Here is a 16,758-nt window from a genome sequence, read left to right as displayed (position 1 = left end):
ACGAGTGACCTCTCCTGAGTCGTGCTCCCTCTACATTTCATTTTCTCCGTGTGAAGGTGGGATCCGTAACATGCTCCTAGATGGGCTGTAGCCTTCAGTAAATGCTGTTATTAATGGCCTAAGTCCTGTTGCCTGTTCTTTATTTTTTTAAACAAATTTTTAAAAGATTTTATGTTTTCATGGGGGGGAGGGGCAGAGACACAGGCAGAGGGAGAAGCAGGCCCCATGCAGGGAGCCGGACCGGGGACTCGTGGGACTCGATCCCTGGTCTCCAGATCAGGCCCTGGGCAGAAGGCGGCGCTAAACCCCTGAGACACCCAGGCTGCCCCCCCTCCCCTTGCCTGTTCTTTAAAAATTGGGCCACTGAGACCTTCAAGAGCTGTTGGAAAGACAAAATTGGTTAAATATCTGTACAGTGTCTGAAACATGATCTGCCCTTAACAGATTGGTGGTGGTCACTAAACCTGGCTGCCCAGCTAGTCCATAGGGGGAAAATCCTCTTGGGCTCAGACAGCAGTTGATACTTAGGATGCTTCACTGTGAGTGATGCCCTCTGGACTCTTTCATAATTCTGCATGAAGCTGACCTCATCCAGGGAAGACTGATTTTGAGCAGCTACCATGGGACTGTAGACATAGAAAAGCATCTGAGGCCTGTCTCTTAGTATTAAAATCTTGGCTCTGCTCCTTACTAAATGGTCTAAGGTGGACTATGGGATGTAACTAAATGATGTTACAGGGTTGCTGGTCTTACTATGTAGAAGGACGGGACACGTAGTGGATACTTAATTTATTTTCCTTTATAAATAATCCTGGTTTATCACTGCCCTCTTGTGTTTCTAATTTTTCCACATATATCATTGTTTCCTAAATTGGGTTAATTCCTTAATTTGGGTTTTGTTTTGTTTTTAAAGTCTAGGTGCTATATATAGCAAAGCTCAGTTACATGCTATCTGCTTTGAGATACTCCTTGTTAATGTTTTTCCACTTAATCGTAATCACAGTGTCATGATGACTAAGTCAGAATAGAAGTGTAAATGTTTCAATTCTTTTAGCACCCCTAGGAGGTAGGTACTATTATCCTCAATTTATAGATAAAGAAGCTGAAGCCTAGAGAGGATAAGCAATTTGACCAAATGAAGTAGAACCAGAACTAAAAAGAACCAAGGGTACTTTGTCTGATGCAAGGCTTTTTCTACTACATACAGCCTTTTGTTTGATTATGTCAAAGTTTGTGTAATCCTTCATTACAGTTACTTTGGATACATACTTTAAGACTTCAAAATATGTTTTGTTTGGTAAACTAGTGGATTCTAGGCAGATAGGTGAATAAGAAGGAATTAGAAAAACTGCATAGTATATAGGCTATTACATGGTGTAAACAGAAACCAACATACAGCCTCCTGAGGGGATGGTAATCTCAAGGAAGAGATCTTCTCCTGCAAGGCCCCCTGGGAGAAGTGAAAGTTTTGAGATAGTCTTACAGCTACTTTGTCGCAGTTTGCCTATGCAACCTCCTGTTTTTCCACTGAGAAGAGCTCCCTCTCCTCACCCCTCACACAGCGCTCCTCCTCTTCCACCACAATGAGGGACTGTCTACATGTTAAGGAACTATCATACCATAGTGCTCACAGCTTGGGCCCTCTCTTTTGCAGCTCTCAGGAGCTCGAAGCTGTTACCCAATCTAAACAGGGTCATAGCCCAAGTGACAGGATTGGTGAATCTTAGTGCACCCAAGGATAGGACAAAATTTAATGGGTGAGGAATGTAACGGTTGCAGCATTATTTCCTACCCGAAGAACCTGAGTGACTGTGCAGATGAGAGCCTCTACTGAAGAGTTTTTAAGAAAGTCTAAAAAATAATTCATTGATTAGACTTATTGACTGCAATCTATCAGCCACCTTGATAGGTATTTGACGTACACCATCTCACTTGGTCCTCCTCAGCCTCTGCCAACGAAGACGTGAACACAGAAAGCCTCTGAGGCATCTCTCTGCAGTACTTGGCAGAGCTGGGGACCTGCTCCAGCTCTGTGTGACTCCACAGCATGTGTGCCTCTTAGTACCATGCTGCCTCACCATGTGCTTTCTGCAGAAAATTTATAAAACAGACCAGTTCAGGGATGCAGAACTTCCCATAATCCCTCCACCTCAAAACAGCTACCCTCAACACTTGTTTTTTTCTCCCCGGCTTTGTGTCTCTGTGCACATGCATTTTTCTTCTTAATTGGGATCATATTGGTTCACTGCCAACTCTTTCTTCATTTCTCCAGAATAAACATTTATCATACATTAAAAAACATCAAACATAATTTTCTGTGGTTTTTTAACATTCCATCCCCTTTGTTGTTGCTTACTATCCTAAAGTGTGTACAGTATTATTATTAATTATTATTATTATTATTATTATTTATTTATTGCATGTACAGCTTTAATTCATCTTCTCTGGGATGGTTTTCAGTCTGTTCCCTTTAAACTGAAGGCCTGGGGAGATCTGGTGTAACATTTAGATCAGATGTTAACTAAAAAGGACATTAGTGTTTTATTTTTTTTAATTAAAAATTTTTAATATATATTCGACAGAGCACAAGCAGGAGGAGCAGCAGGCAGGCAGAGGGAGGAGGAGGAGCAGGCTCTCCACTGAGCAGAGAGCTAGACATGGGGCTTTATCCCAGGACCCTGGGATCATGACCCTGAGCCAAAGGCAGACACTTAACCAGCTGAGACACCCAGGTGCCCCACTAGTGTTGTTTTAAACCAGAGGCACTTTTTGTTACTTTTATTCACTGAGGAAGATAGAGGATGTCCTACCTATAAAACTTAACCCTGAATCTGATTTTTTTTTTTTCCCTTCTGCTTCTGCCAGAGAAGACCAGCGCCTCTGAAGTGAGTAGCTGCCCTGAGCTGTGAGCCCTCTAGAACATCACTAATGATTACCTGGCATTTCTGTGTCACAGGCAGGTCCTCAGGTGAGCTCTATTCTGTTGGGCAGAGCAAGTGATTCAGGAGACTGCTATCTTTTCCCACCCTGTCTTCTTACCCTCCCTCCTGTGATCATGTGGGACTTTGTTCATTTGTTTTGACAATTAACAACGAGAGACCCATGGGAAAGCCTTGTTGTTTAACAGATGTGAATCAGTGTTGAAAAGGGAGGGACCACAGACCTCAGTATGTTGACATAGGAGGAGCTCTGAATGAGCTTTTTATTCTTTTATTTTTAAAGATTTTATTTATTCATGAGAGACACAAAGAGAGAGGCAGAGACATAGGCAGAGGGAGAAGCCTACACCCCAGAGAGAGCCAAATGCAGTACTTGAATCCAGGACCCCGGGATCATGCCCTGAGCCAAAGACAGACACTCAACCACTGAGCCACCCAGGTGCCTTTTTATTTTTTGATGGTGTTTTCACATGGGCACTGCTTTGAGGGAGGTAACACGGTAAAGAGATTGTTTTCCAGAAACCTGGATTTCTGAGTAATCAATTTCAGTAATTTTGTGAGCTGGGCTGATTATATATTTGGGATAGAATGACAGTTTTCAAGCATCCAAAGAAATCATCTCAGAGTGGGAGGCTCCATGGACCAGTGTTGTGTGCTCTAGGCTGATAGCCAAAGCCACCTCTTTGGGAAAAGACAGGTACTAGTGATTTAGGTAAAAATGTATGTAATGGATAATTTAGAACCTCTGTCCAAAATATGCCAGTCAGTGGATGGCAGAGTTCTGCTCCAAACTCCTCATTGGCCTTTGGCAGGATGGGATCAGTAAGGATGGCAGAGTAAGTTATACATAAAACCAGTCAATTTAACAGTGTGTCTTGCATTCTGGAATCACACACATTTGGATTTTTTAGTGTTAAAATGGCCCTTTTTCAAAAAAAAAAAAAAATTAAGGGTTTCTTTTATGCTGAGCACAAAGTAGATGCCAGTAAATATTTGTCAAGTGAATGGCTGAAATAATGATGACAGTAAATAATTATGGTTGATTATTTTTCCCTTCAAGTCTTGACTTGGCAAAATAAATGTGACTGCTCATTGTTAGACTGTTCCAGAAAATTCAGATATCTAGGAACCTTTGACCTGGAGGATGCCTGGTTTGCATTAGAGCTTTAGGGATGGAATCAGTTCATGCTTTGTTCATCTGTTTAAGGATTACAGAGCCCATATCCTATGGCAGATGCTGTGTTCTTTCTCTTAAAATGTAATTATCTAATACAGGAAAGAGCATTGCTGCTCTGGATGAGTTGCATAAAAGGAGCCAATTGGAAGTTGGGACTTGTGCCAGGAGAGCTATTAGTCCTTTTGGAAGGTACAGAAGGGCCCTGAGTAGCTCTCTGCTGCCCGAGTGCCTGCCCACCCTTGGCTCCTGAGCCCCTTCCTGTGTGTGTTTTTCCTGTAACAACCTACAGAGGCCGCTTGCCACTTTCCCTACAGGGTTCGTGCAAGTTTGCAAACATGTTCACCGTTTCTCAGACCTCGAGAGCATGGTTCATCGATAGGGCCCGTCAAGCTCGAGAGGAAAGGCTTGTGCAGAAGGAACGGGAGCGGGCAGCTGTCGAGATTCAGGCCCATGTTCGGAGTTTCCTGTGTCGGAGTCGGCTGCAAAGAGAAATCAGGTGGGCACCAGGGACTCAGCACATGTTCCTTTACTCCCAATTAATAGCAAGGAAAGATGGTGTTTTCTTCTACAGTTCTTAAAAAGCCTTCCAGCTGCTGTGAGCTCCTAATTTAAAATATCTTTTTTTTTTCCTTGCCCTGCCCTACCCAGGAGAGAGATCGATGAGTTTTTTAAAGCAGATGATGCTGAGGCCAGTAAAAGAAGTGCACTTTGTATTTTTAAGATTGCCAGGAAACTGCTGTTCCTGTTCAGAATTAAAGAGGATAATGAGGTAAAATAATGGTGGACACTCTGCTTCCCATTGGCCAGGTCTTTTTAAAGTATCTTCTAAATACTAATTCACACAGTGAATTGTAGGCTCACAGTGAGCCTACAAGATAGACTCTGTGACTGTGACATCCTGCCCCTTTTTTTCTTGGGATGTGTTTTTTAGGCATTATGCCCTGTGCTTCTGAGAATCATCATGGTTCTTTTTACATAGACTATGATAAACACTTGGACTCAGATGCAAACAGGAGCCAGGCAGATTAGGCAAATAAGTAAAAGAAGTCATTTATAGTACAAAACATAAGAGAAATCATAATGAGCAGTAACTCGATGGGAGGTGGTTGTGATGGAGGATGATGAGGACATCAGAGGGAGTGATGGAGTCTGTGGCAGGCCCACTCAGGGTAGGCAGCCACTCTTGGGCTCTAGCCAGTGGTGGACTGCAACTCTGATATTTAAAGGAGGTGCTGGAGATCCTGTGCACATTTGTAAAAATTGGTAGCTAATTTGAAATTTATTTCAAATCCTATAAACCAAGGAAGACATGCTGGTTGCACATTTGGGAGTAGAACGATCAGCCTAGAAATAATTCCAGGGAAACAGTGAGTTGGCTGAAATAGTACCATTGAGGAGTGCCTCTGTGTCCCAGAGGTTAGGCATTCGATACTGTTAAGCATCCCATTGTGCCAGACCCTCCTCTAGGCACTGGGGCCTCAGAAGGAAACAAGATGGGCAAGGTCTCTAGCCCTGTGGAGCCTGTAGCCCAGAAAGGCAGAACTACACTGTTGGTGGACACACAGTCATGTAGATGAGGATAGGCAGGTACAGTGAGGTGATCCCTTTTGGAAACTATAGTTTAGAAAAATGAGTTGGCTGCCTGGGGCTATAGCACTTTTGAGGGTGGATCCAGAGTTGGTGTAGACAGTGTGACTTGGTTTCTAGTTTCCACTTTCTTTCCTTTTTCATTTCAAGAGAAAAGTGATGATATGATAGTTTGTGAGGCAAAAGTCTGTGTTGGTGGTCCTTAGGGAATGGCCAACAGGAGAACACAATTCAGGGGACAGCTGCTGTCCTGCAGGAGTGCAGGCCCAGATTGCCAGATTAATTTCATTTTTCCAAAGGAGCCCCCATCCAAAACACACATGTAGAGCTCATCCAGCCCATCGGCCACCAGTTCAAGAGCCTTTCGTTAGCCTCTCTGATCCTCAGTTTCTGTATCTATGAGAGAGAATTAAATACGGTCACATATGTGAGTCATCTGGCATCATCTGAGTCTCTGCAAGTGCCAGGTGCCCAGAGGACACTTCTTTCCCGTTTCAACATTGGTTGTGGGAATTTATAACCACCACTCTGCCTCTTTGCAGAGATTTGAGAAGTTGTGTCGCTGTATCCTGAGCAGCATGGAGGCTGAGAATGAACCCAAGGTAAGTGGGGTGGGGGCTGGGAAGTTTCCCACAAACTCTCAGGTCAGTGTCTTGAACTCTGAAAGTCCCTGCTGAACATTATGATTTTTTTCAGTATGACTCTGCATATGTACACCCCCTCTTCCGTGTGTAAGTAATGGATCAAAACATTAACAAAGTACAACTGATTTTCTTAGTTTCTTCATTATCTAAGAGTTATGGTCTGCTCCTACCTCTTACTCAGGAAGATAAATTCCCTTAGTAGGCTATTTTATCTCTGGGTTTAACCTTAAAAGAAATCCTACTCACTGCTTATTCACTGGTTCATCTCCGTGGGCTTCTCTGGCACTGGGCCTAGTGAATTGGTCCCGTTCCAGGAGCTATAACATATGTGATTTGGTCCCTGTACCTGCCCATTACGTTTCTCTCTTTCCTGCTTATAGGTGTGGTATGTGTCCCTGGCTCTTTCCAAGGATCTCACTCTCCTGTGGATTAAACAGATCAAACATGTTCTTTGGTATTGCTGTGAGTTTCTTGAGCAGCTCAAGGTAAAACAAGACACCCATAAATATATCCTTCTCATTGGAGGCCTTTAGAGTATATTTTGAGAGTCTTCATGATTCCTTCATAGGTTATTCCTTTGGAAGTTTGCCAGAGTCTAGCAAGAAATTATTAGAGCCCCAGTCTAAGAGAGCAAGTTAGATACTGTTATCAGAATGAGCCCTTCTTTCACATATGATATTTTTAACGTTGGCCTATATTTACTATAGTCTCGATGCCTGTGAATCTGTTGATTTTCTTTCCATTTCTTTGATATAATTTATTATTTATATTATTATACTTGTCAGGCCTCTTGTTAAAAGTACCAAAACCCAGCATGAGTGCAGCTAATAATACATACAAGTTAAGCAAGAAAGAGATTATCTTTCATAGAATAGTGTCTGTAACATGGCAGCCAGGGATTACCAGAGCCAGGAACTTCTAGGATTCTACTTCTTGTCCCTTTCTCTCATCCCTTCCCCCTTTTGGAATGAAGGGAGTTCTCTCCTGCGAAATCATAGTAGCCAGTAGTTCTGGCCTCACATCCTTACCTTATTTTGACCAAAGAGAAAAGAGAGGCCTCCCCAACTAGTTTAGAAATCTGAGAGGACTCATAAAGGCCCAGTGGGATCCTGGTCTCAACCTTGAGCTGCTCACAGTGGCAAGAGGACACTGCCACTGTCCTTTCCTAATCCTGTGTTCACTCTTGTGTTAAGAGAAGGTGGGCAGGGGTGTGAGTCATTTTCATTTTGCATGATGTGGGGAGAGGTTTCAGGGGCAGAGGCTTGGCAATGACTTGGGTAGTAGCTGAGTGATGGAGCAAATGTCCCCAGAGACCCCAGTGATCTATTCCTAGTCATCTCCCTTAAGGCACTTATGAATGACTCACTTGGCCTTGACCTGGCAGCAATCATGAATTATGATTATGATATTAGCCAGTATTACATAGAGTTCTCTACGTGCCACGCACTGTTCTTAGTGCTTTATATACATTAATCCATTCATTTCTAACAACAAGCCTATGAAGAAAGCAATGATCCTACGTCTAGTCAACAGCTGAGGAAATGGGTACAGAGGCTAAGCAATTTGCCCTAAATCACACAGCTAGGAAGTGGTAAAGCCAGGAGTCTAAGCTCAGAGTCCCTGTTATGTTCAATTGCATTTCTGCTCCCCTGCTTCAGTGAACATGCATGCATACTCCCCCCCACACACACACAGAGCAAGATAGCTCCAGTCAGCTTGCTTTCCAAGAATTCTCAATTCTCAAGAGCGTTTCAGATTCCATGCTTGAGCACTAGTGTGCCAAAATTGCTGTTCTTTTACTCCCAAAGTGGTCATTCCCTAAGAGAAAAAGAATAAACCCCAACAGTACCGACTCACCTACCAGAAGCCAGGTGCATCCAAGCACGTTGTAAATGGATGCTTCACTGTTGGAGACTGCAGGGCATATGTCTTACTCTTAGTCTCTTTATTGTTTCCAGCCTGAAATTTTACAGGATTCCAGACTTATCACGCTGTACCTCACGATGCTTGTCACCTTCACAGACACTTCAACGTGGAAAATTCTCCGTGGGAAAGGTCTGTGGGACTTGCTTCTAAACCTTTCCCAAGGGCAGCCCCGGTGGCACAGCGGTTTAGCGCTGCTTGCAGCCTGGGGTGTGATCCTGGAGACCCAGGATCGAGTCCCACATTGAGCTCCTTGCATGGAGACTGCTTCTCCCTCTGCCTGTGTCTCTGCCTCTCTCTCTGTGTGTGTCTCTCATGAATAAATAAATAAAATATTTTTAAAAAAAAACCCTTTCCCAAGTTTGCATAGGGAGCTTGGAGACCTTTTCACCTTTTTAAGAAGCATATTTGCCACCATAAGCCTCAGGGAGGGACCTGAAGCCATACAAATGAAGATGCACTTACTTCCATCGGATAGCATATGTAGTATCTAGGATATGTTCAGTCTTGTGTGTTCTAATCTCTCTTTGCATTTATGTTTAAAGGCACAGTCCCTCTGATCTAATTTTTTTAAACTCCCATAGCACCTCAGCCTCCAAGCGATAATATTCCCTCAAGCCTTGTCATTCTTGTCAGAATCATTGAGCAGCAAATAATTCTATTTTGCTCATAAAATTTGTATTGTGAAGCTGCCTCCTTCCCCAGATAGTGCACTGAGCATTATGTGTTTCATCTGTTCACTTTCTCCATCCGCTCAGCAAATAGCCTTCTCCATGCCAGATACTGTGCAGGGGCTGGAGATACAGAGGTCACTGCCCTGAAGGGGCTCTGGGTGCTGGACAACTGCTTTGTGCCCGCCCTTCCTTAGAGAACCAGGGAGTCCAGTGAGGGAGACAGCCACTAAAGGGAAGTCCTGTTTCTGTGGCTGTGTATGAATATAGGCAAAATGTACACACAAACACATATCATGACAGCAGTGTGGCAAATGTGTGCACGGGAGGAGGCGTACAAGAGAAATGAGAGTGTTGAGTGGCTAAAAGAGGACCTGCATCACTGTGTTGGGGGCTCAGGCTATCCTGCAGAAGTGATATCTGAGCTAAGGGCCTGAGGGACAGTTGGCATTTACAGAGCCAAGAAGAGGGACAACACTTTGAGAGCAGAGGCAACTATCTGTGCAAAGGCTTCCGGCCAGAGAGGAGAAGGTGATTTTAAGGCCTGGTTGTTGGGGGGTAGTTTAAAACTTGGTGAATTCTGGCCTTGAGTTCCAGGGAGCTTGTATTCCAGTGGGGAGAGGAGGCAGCTGCAGAGAGCTGAAAGTACAAGACCCTCACAGGGAATTAGGAAAGGTGCTGTGGGCACTCAGGCCGAGACATAACTTCTGGCTTGGGAAGTGATAGGACCCATCACCTAAAAGGTGACACTTGGGCTGGACCTTCTGGGAGAAAGAATTCTGGAGATCAGCCTCTCCCTGTGTCTGGTACCAAACCAAAGGGGAGTAGAAAGGCAAGCCAGAGAAAATCTACTTTTTTTTTATGGACTTGAGCCTGGGGCTTGATGTGCTGTCCCACGTATAAATAGTTCACAGTAAGACCAGAGCCTTTTTTCTTCATTTAGGGGAAACTCTTCGACCAGCCATGAACCACATTTGTGCAAACATCATGGGACATCTCAACCAACATGGATTTTACTCTGTGCTGCAGGTTTGTGACCCCATCCCCTAATGTGGGACCTCATTCTTCCTTACCTGAACTTGGATTTTTACAGCTGATTTTGGCACATCTGATGCACTCCCCACAGAAACCTTTTTGCAGGAGGAGTTTATCCTGTCCCTTTCCCTACTTGAGTCACTTGTGGTTTGCGTCAAGGGAGGACAGTGGCGCTAGGATCCCTTTATCTTTGGCTACAGGAAAAACCCTGTCACTTGACATTTAAAGTCAGGAAGGAGGCCTCAGGGCCTGGCTCCCTCGGGTTCCTTCTTGGATGGTATCTGGAATTACTTTTCTTGCTCTGTCCTCAAACACCTTCTGTCCACATAGCCCCTCATTGTGCCAGCTCACATACCCTGGGCACTGTCAAGAACTCTAATCGTTGTATAAAAGCACTTTGGAATTCTTGAGCTTAACAAGTAGCATTGATTTAGCCCTTCCTACTGCCTGGGACTGAGATGGGCCCCTTCCTGATCAGGTTTCCTTTTCTCCTCACACAAACCCTGTGAGGTGGCATGATGGCCAACAGTAGTGGAATCAGCTGTTCTTTTCAGTGAGGAAGCTTGCTGGATACCAGAATACAGGGGGGAACACATACATGTGAAATTTTAAGTCTGGTATCCTTTTCACTGGCTGTAAACTTTTTTAGCTATTTCTTACTTTAAATACGATACTGAGAGACAGAGTAGCATAATGAAGGAGATAACCCTTACTTTGCTCTCCTTTTTTCTGAAATCCATTCCAATATAGTTTTTTATCTGAAGCCTTCATTTTACTTCCATGCTGCTGCTTTACGTCCAAGTGAATATAAAGTCAGCACTATCTGCTGACCAGTTAAAATGTTCTTTTTCAGGGGCATCTAGGTGGCTCAGTGGTTGAGTGTCTACCATCGGCTCAGGTCATGATGCCGGGGTCCTGGGATCGAGTCCCATATCAGGGACTCCCCTGCAGGGAGCCTGCTTCTCCCTCTGCCTGCGTGTCTGCTTCTCTCTGTTTGTCATTCATGAATAAATAAGATATTTTTTAAAAATAAATAAAAATAAAACATTGTTTTTCAGATCTTGTTAACCCGTGGCCTGGCAAGACCCCGGCCTTGTTTGTCCAAAGGCACTTTAACTGCAACCTTTTCTCTAGCGTTGCGGTAAGTAGTAAACTCCAGATGAGGGGTTGTCGTGCTTCGAGAGGCTTCCTCTTCTCACTCTTCTTTCCTCCTGTTCCTTATGTTATGTTCTTATGTTCCTTATGTGTGGGCTTGCCCACTTAGTTGGAATTCACAGGAAGTGTTCTTCCAATCATCATGCATCTCTTGGCGCGGCAGCTCTTCTATCTGTGCCCCTGAATTTTTTGCATCATGATTTGAAGGAAGCTTTTCCAAGTGAATTGCTTTCATTGTACCAAGGGCCCGAGATACAAGCATCTTCCTTTTTGAGCTTTTAATCGATATAGAGAACCTGAGAGCTGGAGGAGGCCCAGTGGTGGCCATGGTAGAGGATTTAGGGAGTAGTGTTGTGAACACAGGTTTAAAATGTTCAAATCTGGAGGCTCAGAGAAGATTTGCTATTTGCCTTCACTTAGGCAATACAAAATACATAAGAAGCTAAATATTTCTGTATGGAAATTATGCCTACAATTCTGAGAATCACCAGATACACAAAGCTGTGTCTGTTAACTGATCCAGAATATTCTTAAACTGTTGACAGGAGCACTAACTTGGGAGAGATGTTAATAAGGTAACCAGATAATCTTAATCCCCAAGATAATAATAACTTGGGACAGAGAGAGTATTGTGGTCCAGTCAGATTGGTGGAGCTATCTGCTCTGCCCCCTTTGCTAATCCACAGGGCACCTTACTTCAGGGAGCTCTTGACAAGTCCCGTGGTATAGGAACCTTTGGGCTTGTTTAATCTGATTGTTGGCTTGAACATATCTGAATGCGAAATACCCTTGCCTAATTTTCAGTGGTGGAGCATGTCTACTAATGCCCCATGGAGTCCTTTTCTTTGGAATACTATTTTGGAACATGATGATCTAGAGTATTGGACAACTTTTTCTGTAAGGGGCCAGCTAGTACATATTCTCAGTGCTGTGGGCCACACATTGTCTCTTACAACTACCCTGCTATCCTAGCACAAAGTGGCCATAAATAATACATACATAAGCAAGAAAGGCTGTGTTTCAATAAAACTGTATTTAGAAAAATAGGCCATGGGTAGAATTGGCCTGTGAGTCATATTTTGCTACTCCTGGTCTGGATGGTGCTTTCTACTAAAGACTTAGCCCCATGGGACTGTTTAAATAGAAATACATTAAAATTAAGAATTCAGTCTCTCAGTTATGTTAGCCATGTTTCAGGTGCTTTGGGGCCATGTATGCCTGAGCAGTGATGACCTTACTAGACCGCACAAATAGATATTTCTGTCATCACAGAAAACTGTATTGGACAAGGCTGGTCTAGAGCAGCCCTGTCTAATAGAAATACAATGAGAACATTAAAAAAGCCCAAAGGAGGAGTGCCTGTGTGGCTCAGTCAGTGAAGCATCTGTCTTCAGCTCAGGTCATGATCCTGGAGTCCCAAGATCGAGCTCCACATTGGGCTCCCTGCTCAGCAGGGAGTCTGCTTCTCCCTCTGCCCCTCACCCCACTCGTGCTTTCTCTCTCTCTCTCTCTCTCTCTCTCAAATAAATGAAATCTTACCAAAGAAAGGGGAAATTAAGTTTAATGGTCTATTTTATTTAAACCAGTATATCTAAAATATAATCATTTGTACATGAAGTCAGTATTTTTAAATCACTTCTTGTAGTTAATAATTTTTTTCTTTTCATACTGAGTCTTAAAAACCTGGGGTGTATTTTATACTTAAAGCTGCCACTTAACTAACCATATTTTAAGTGCTTGGGAGCCACACGTGGCCAGTGGCTATTGCGTTGGACAACAAGTTTCTAGAAGCAAGATCCTTAAGACAAAGGGGCAGGAATCAACCAATGATGCTATAATTAGTTTCAGAAGTAGACCAGATTATCTAGTAAACAATGATACCTTCCTTGCAGACCTTGAGAGGAGTTGTATTTCATGAATCATGAGATGTAAGTACAAACAGGTTTTCCAGCAGGAGGTTTCCGGCAACTTCTTTTCCTGATCACCTTCTGGGATGGCTCATTCCAGCATTGCCCACCCTCTCCTCTGGCAGGGGCAGCAAAGAGTTGGTACACAGATGCCTGAGCTCAGGGGCACAGCAACAGCTCTGCCTCGTCCTCTGCTGAGAATACAAATCTTTCCTTCTGTTCCAGTGTCCGTCCTCTGTCCTGGGATGGTCGTCAGAGTGTGATTCACCAAGAGGGTCACATCTGGCCATTCCAGCACATTCTTCTCCATTAAGAATATGGAAGCATCCATCATTTTAGACTTTTTCACTCTGTGTTCAAGTCCATTGGCTCACTTGTGAAGGCTGGGCTGCTCTAAAGTCTTTTTCTTAAATAGTGTACCTTTTCCCCCCTCTGAATATCTGTATGTAATTGAAAATGGCCAGGGCCTTTTAAAACAAGGTGTCTAGTGGTTTTGTCATACTGGGATATGGTACTGAAAGTCTGTAAAATTATAGATCATATGTTTAGGCATGATCACCAAATCTTATGCAAACAGCTAATGTTCATGGGCCATACAATTGTTTTAAGATTCCTACCCTCATGAATTGACTCCTCACCACACTCTTTAATCTCAGTTTTATAGAGGAAGAAGGTAAGGCCCAGAGAGGTTAAGCCACGTAACCCTGGTCTCAATTAAACCCAGGCTGTCTGACTTCAGAGCCCATACTCTTTACTCCTCATTCTGTACACTTGCCTCATGTATTGGACACAGTTTTATATTCCAGGAACAATATATATTGAACTTGTGGCATGTGGAAACGTTCTAAAATTCTCCCTGTTCCGTTTATGAACCAGGCCTCTGGTTTGTCCAGGCTCAGTTTCTGTTTTTCCTATGTGCCCGTCCAGCTCCTTGGTTGCAGTGTGAACTCTCTGTTGACGGGGACTGTGCGGTGAACCTCTCTTTTTCCAGCTCAGCTCAGTGAGTTTAGCTTGGTTGGTCAGCCTTCTATAGACGGGTGGTTTACATAGACACTAATATTTTGATCATTTCAGCCTTATGCAGCTTTCTTTTCCCAAAAATGGTACCCTTGAAAGTGGTAAAGTTAATAATACAGGTTCTGATAGTCTAAATACTGGTAACATACTTGGTCATTGCCACTGGAGTATATTAGCTAGAAGATATCAATCTCCTCCTGTAAGTTCGACTTTTCTTTTTCCTGCATGACCTCTGGTGTTTACTTTTTTTAAAAAATAACTTTATTGTTGAACTATAATTCACATATCCTACCTTTCACTCATTTAAAGTAAACTCAGTTCACTGGTGGTTAGTACATTCACGGAGTCATGTAACCATCACCACTGTCTGATTCTAGAATGTGTCAATTACTCCAGAAATAAATCCCATACCCATCAGTAGTCACCATCACCACCCCCAATCACCCAACCAGCGCTTCCAGCAACAACTAGTCTGCATTCTCTCCCTTGGGATTTGCCTGTTCTGGATATTTCACATGAATGGAATCCTGCAATGTATGGCTTCTGTGCTTGGCTTCTTTCACTTTGCATAGTGAGTTCATCCAAGTTGTAGAATGTATCAGGTCTTGGTTCTTTTTCATGGCTGAGTAATATTCTGTGGTATGACTGCCACATTTGGGTTGTTTCTATAAGGGCCCATAAATGGTGCTACCATTAACATTTGTAAGTTGTTAGTGTGGAAGTATTTTTCATTTCTCTTGCATATATTCCTAGGAGTGGAATTGCTGGACCATGTGGTAACTCTGTGCTTAACTTTTTGAGGAACTGCCACACTTTTCCAAAGTAGCCTCAGCATCTTACATTTCCACTAGTAATGAATGAGGTTACAGTTTCTCCATGTTCCTGCCAACCCTTGTTATCTTATTTATCATAGTTCTCTTCATGGATGTGAGGTGATCCCTCCCTGTTGTTTTGATATGCAGTTCCCTGACAGCCAGTGATCTTAACCATCTTCTCATGTGTTTACTAACCATATGTATCTCTTTCTTTGGAGAAATGTCGATTTTGATCCTTTGCCTGTTGATTAATTGGGTTATTTGTCCTTTGTTGTTGAGTTGTAGGAGTACTTTATATGTCCCAAATAAAAGTCCCCTTATCAGGAGATAATTTGCAAATGTTTCTTTCCTTTCTGTGAGTTGTCTGCTTTCTTGATGGTGTCCTTTGAAGCACAAAGTTTTAAATTTTGTGATATTTATGTCCTATCTAAGAATTTTTTGTCAAACCCAAGGCTACAAAGATTTATTCCTATGTTTTTTCTAAGAGTTTTATAATTTTGGTTATAAAACTAGCATTTAGGCATATAATCCATTTTGAGTTAATTTTTATATTCGGTGTAAGGCAGGTAGGGGTCATTATCTTATTTTAATAACAATTATCTTTTTTTCTGATTATGGAAGATTGTGTGCTTATTGTAGAAAGCCTGGGTGAAACAAAAAAGCATAAGGAAGAAAAAATGTCCCTCATGATTCTACAACCCAGATATACATTGTTAACATTCTTTTTAAATCTGTCCTTCTTGGTTTTTTTCACTTATATATACTTACGAGCTTATCTATATGTAAACATATCTAAGTATTATTGTCATAATGCATACTTAGAATAAATTGCTTAATTGAAGTGTGAATTGTTGGTGAGTTATCACATAGTAAACATGGCTGCATAAGTACCACTCCCCTTGAGAAATAGAACAGTGCCAGCATTCCAGAAGCTCTTTTCTTTCCTCTCAGCCACTACCTCCCCCCTCACCTCCCTTAGACATAGTTTCTTATTCTGTTTTCTTTAAAGTTTATTACAGCGTGAATATTCTCTCATGTCAGTAAAACTTCAAAATGGATTTCTCGTAGTTGCATCCTGCAGCTGTACTTTCACTGACTCAGCCACTCACCTTGGGGTGTCCCCATTTTCAGCCTTTAGTTTTCCTAGAAGTCCTGTGAAGCATAATTCCAGGGGAGTTGGGGGCATTGGCAGAGTGGCTCTTTGGCTCTGGGGTGACGCGCAAACCTGTGTGAATAAGGTGATCTGTCTGTGTCTAGCCCTGTGATTGCCGCACAATTTTCAGACAATCTGATTCGGCCATTCCTCATCCACATCATGTCTGTGCCTGCTCTTGTGACTCATCTCAGCACAGTGACCCCTGAGGTAAGTGGCTCTGTGATTCTCCCCTTAGTCCGTTTTTCCCTTTCTTCTTAGAAATTAGTAAGATATTTTCTCTGTTAATTTCCACTTCTTCTCCTGATAGTTCTTCTAAGCAAGGTAACCACCATAGGCACACTCATGTTAGCAGGCCAGAGAGCCAGGTTCTCATCTTTGTTCATTTTCTTCCTGGCCATTGAGAGCACGTTTGGCATCCAAGTGTTGATCTGCAAGCCATCAAGTTCATGCTCTGGTGGGAAATTCTTCCTGTCAGCTCCCACCCTAACAGTCTGCAATTGTTTGCAGCGCCTCACTGTTTTAGAATCTCATGACATGCTTCGTAAATTCATCACATTTTTAAGAAATGAAGATCGATGCCGTGATGTATGTGAAAGCTTAGAAGGATGCCATACACTCTGTCTGATGGGTGAGTACCTGTGTCTGGAATTTGTGTTCTGGGTGTCAGGAAAAAGCCCAGTTTTTTTGTTTTTGTTTTTGTTTTGTTTTTTGCTGTTCTGGAAATCATGAGTT

The 16,758-nt window shown here is 42.9% G+C and overlaps 1 protein-coding gene across 4 annotated transcripts in view; it reads left to right on the top strand.

The window, feature by feature from the left end:
* UBE3B (ubiquitin protein ligase E3B) overlaps positions 1–16,758 on the top strand; it is a 53,220-nt gene that overhangs the window by 792 nt on the left and 35,670 nt on the right. For 2 of the 4 annotated variants that reach the window (XM_049101949.1, XM_049101951.1), the window contains exons 2-12: positions 2,866–2,968; positions 3,223–3,378; positions 4,431–4,612; positions 4,765–4,885; positions 6,246–6,305; positions 6,728–6,832; positions 8,306–8,402; positions 9,885–9,970; positions 11,035–11,117; positions 16,128–16,233; positions 16,534–16,654. In XM_049101949.1, coding sequence (XP_048957906.1) covers positions 4,452–4,612; positions 4,765–4,885; positions 6,246–6,305; positions 6,728–6,832; positions 8,306–8,402; positions 9,885–9,970; positions 11,035–11,117; positions 16,128–16,233; positions 16,534–16,654 — 940 coding nt within the window. In that variant the 5' untranslated portion in view covers positions 2,866–2,968; positions 3,223–3,378; positions 4,431–4,451. The remainder of the gene's footprint in view (positions 1–2,865; positions 2,969–3,222; positions 3,379–4,430; positions 4,613–4,764; positions 4,886–6,245; positions 6,306–6,727; positions 6,833–8,305; positions 8,403–9,884; positions 9,971–11,034; positions 11,118–16,127; positions 16,234–16,533; positions 16,655–16,758) is intronic. The other 2 variants (XM_049101948.1, XM_049101950.1) reach the window with 1 other exon arrangement.

The sequence above is a fragment of the Canis lupus genome, chromosome 26 (genome assembly GCF_003254725.2).
Source record: "Canis lupus dingo isolate Sandy chromosome 26, ASM325472v2, whole genome shotgun sequence".
NCBI lineage: Eukaryota > Metazoa > Chordata > Mammalia > Carnivora > Canidae > Canis > Canis lupus.
This window is presented reverse-complemented; position numbering and strand designations above follow the sequence as displayed.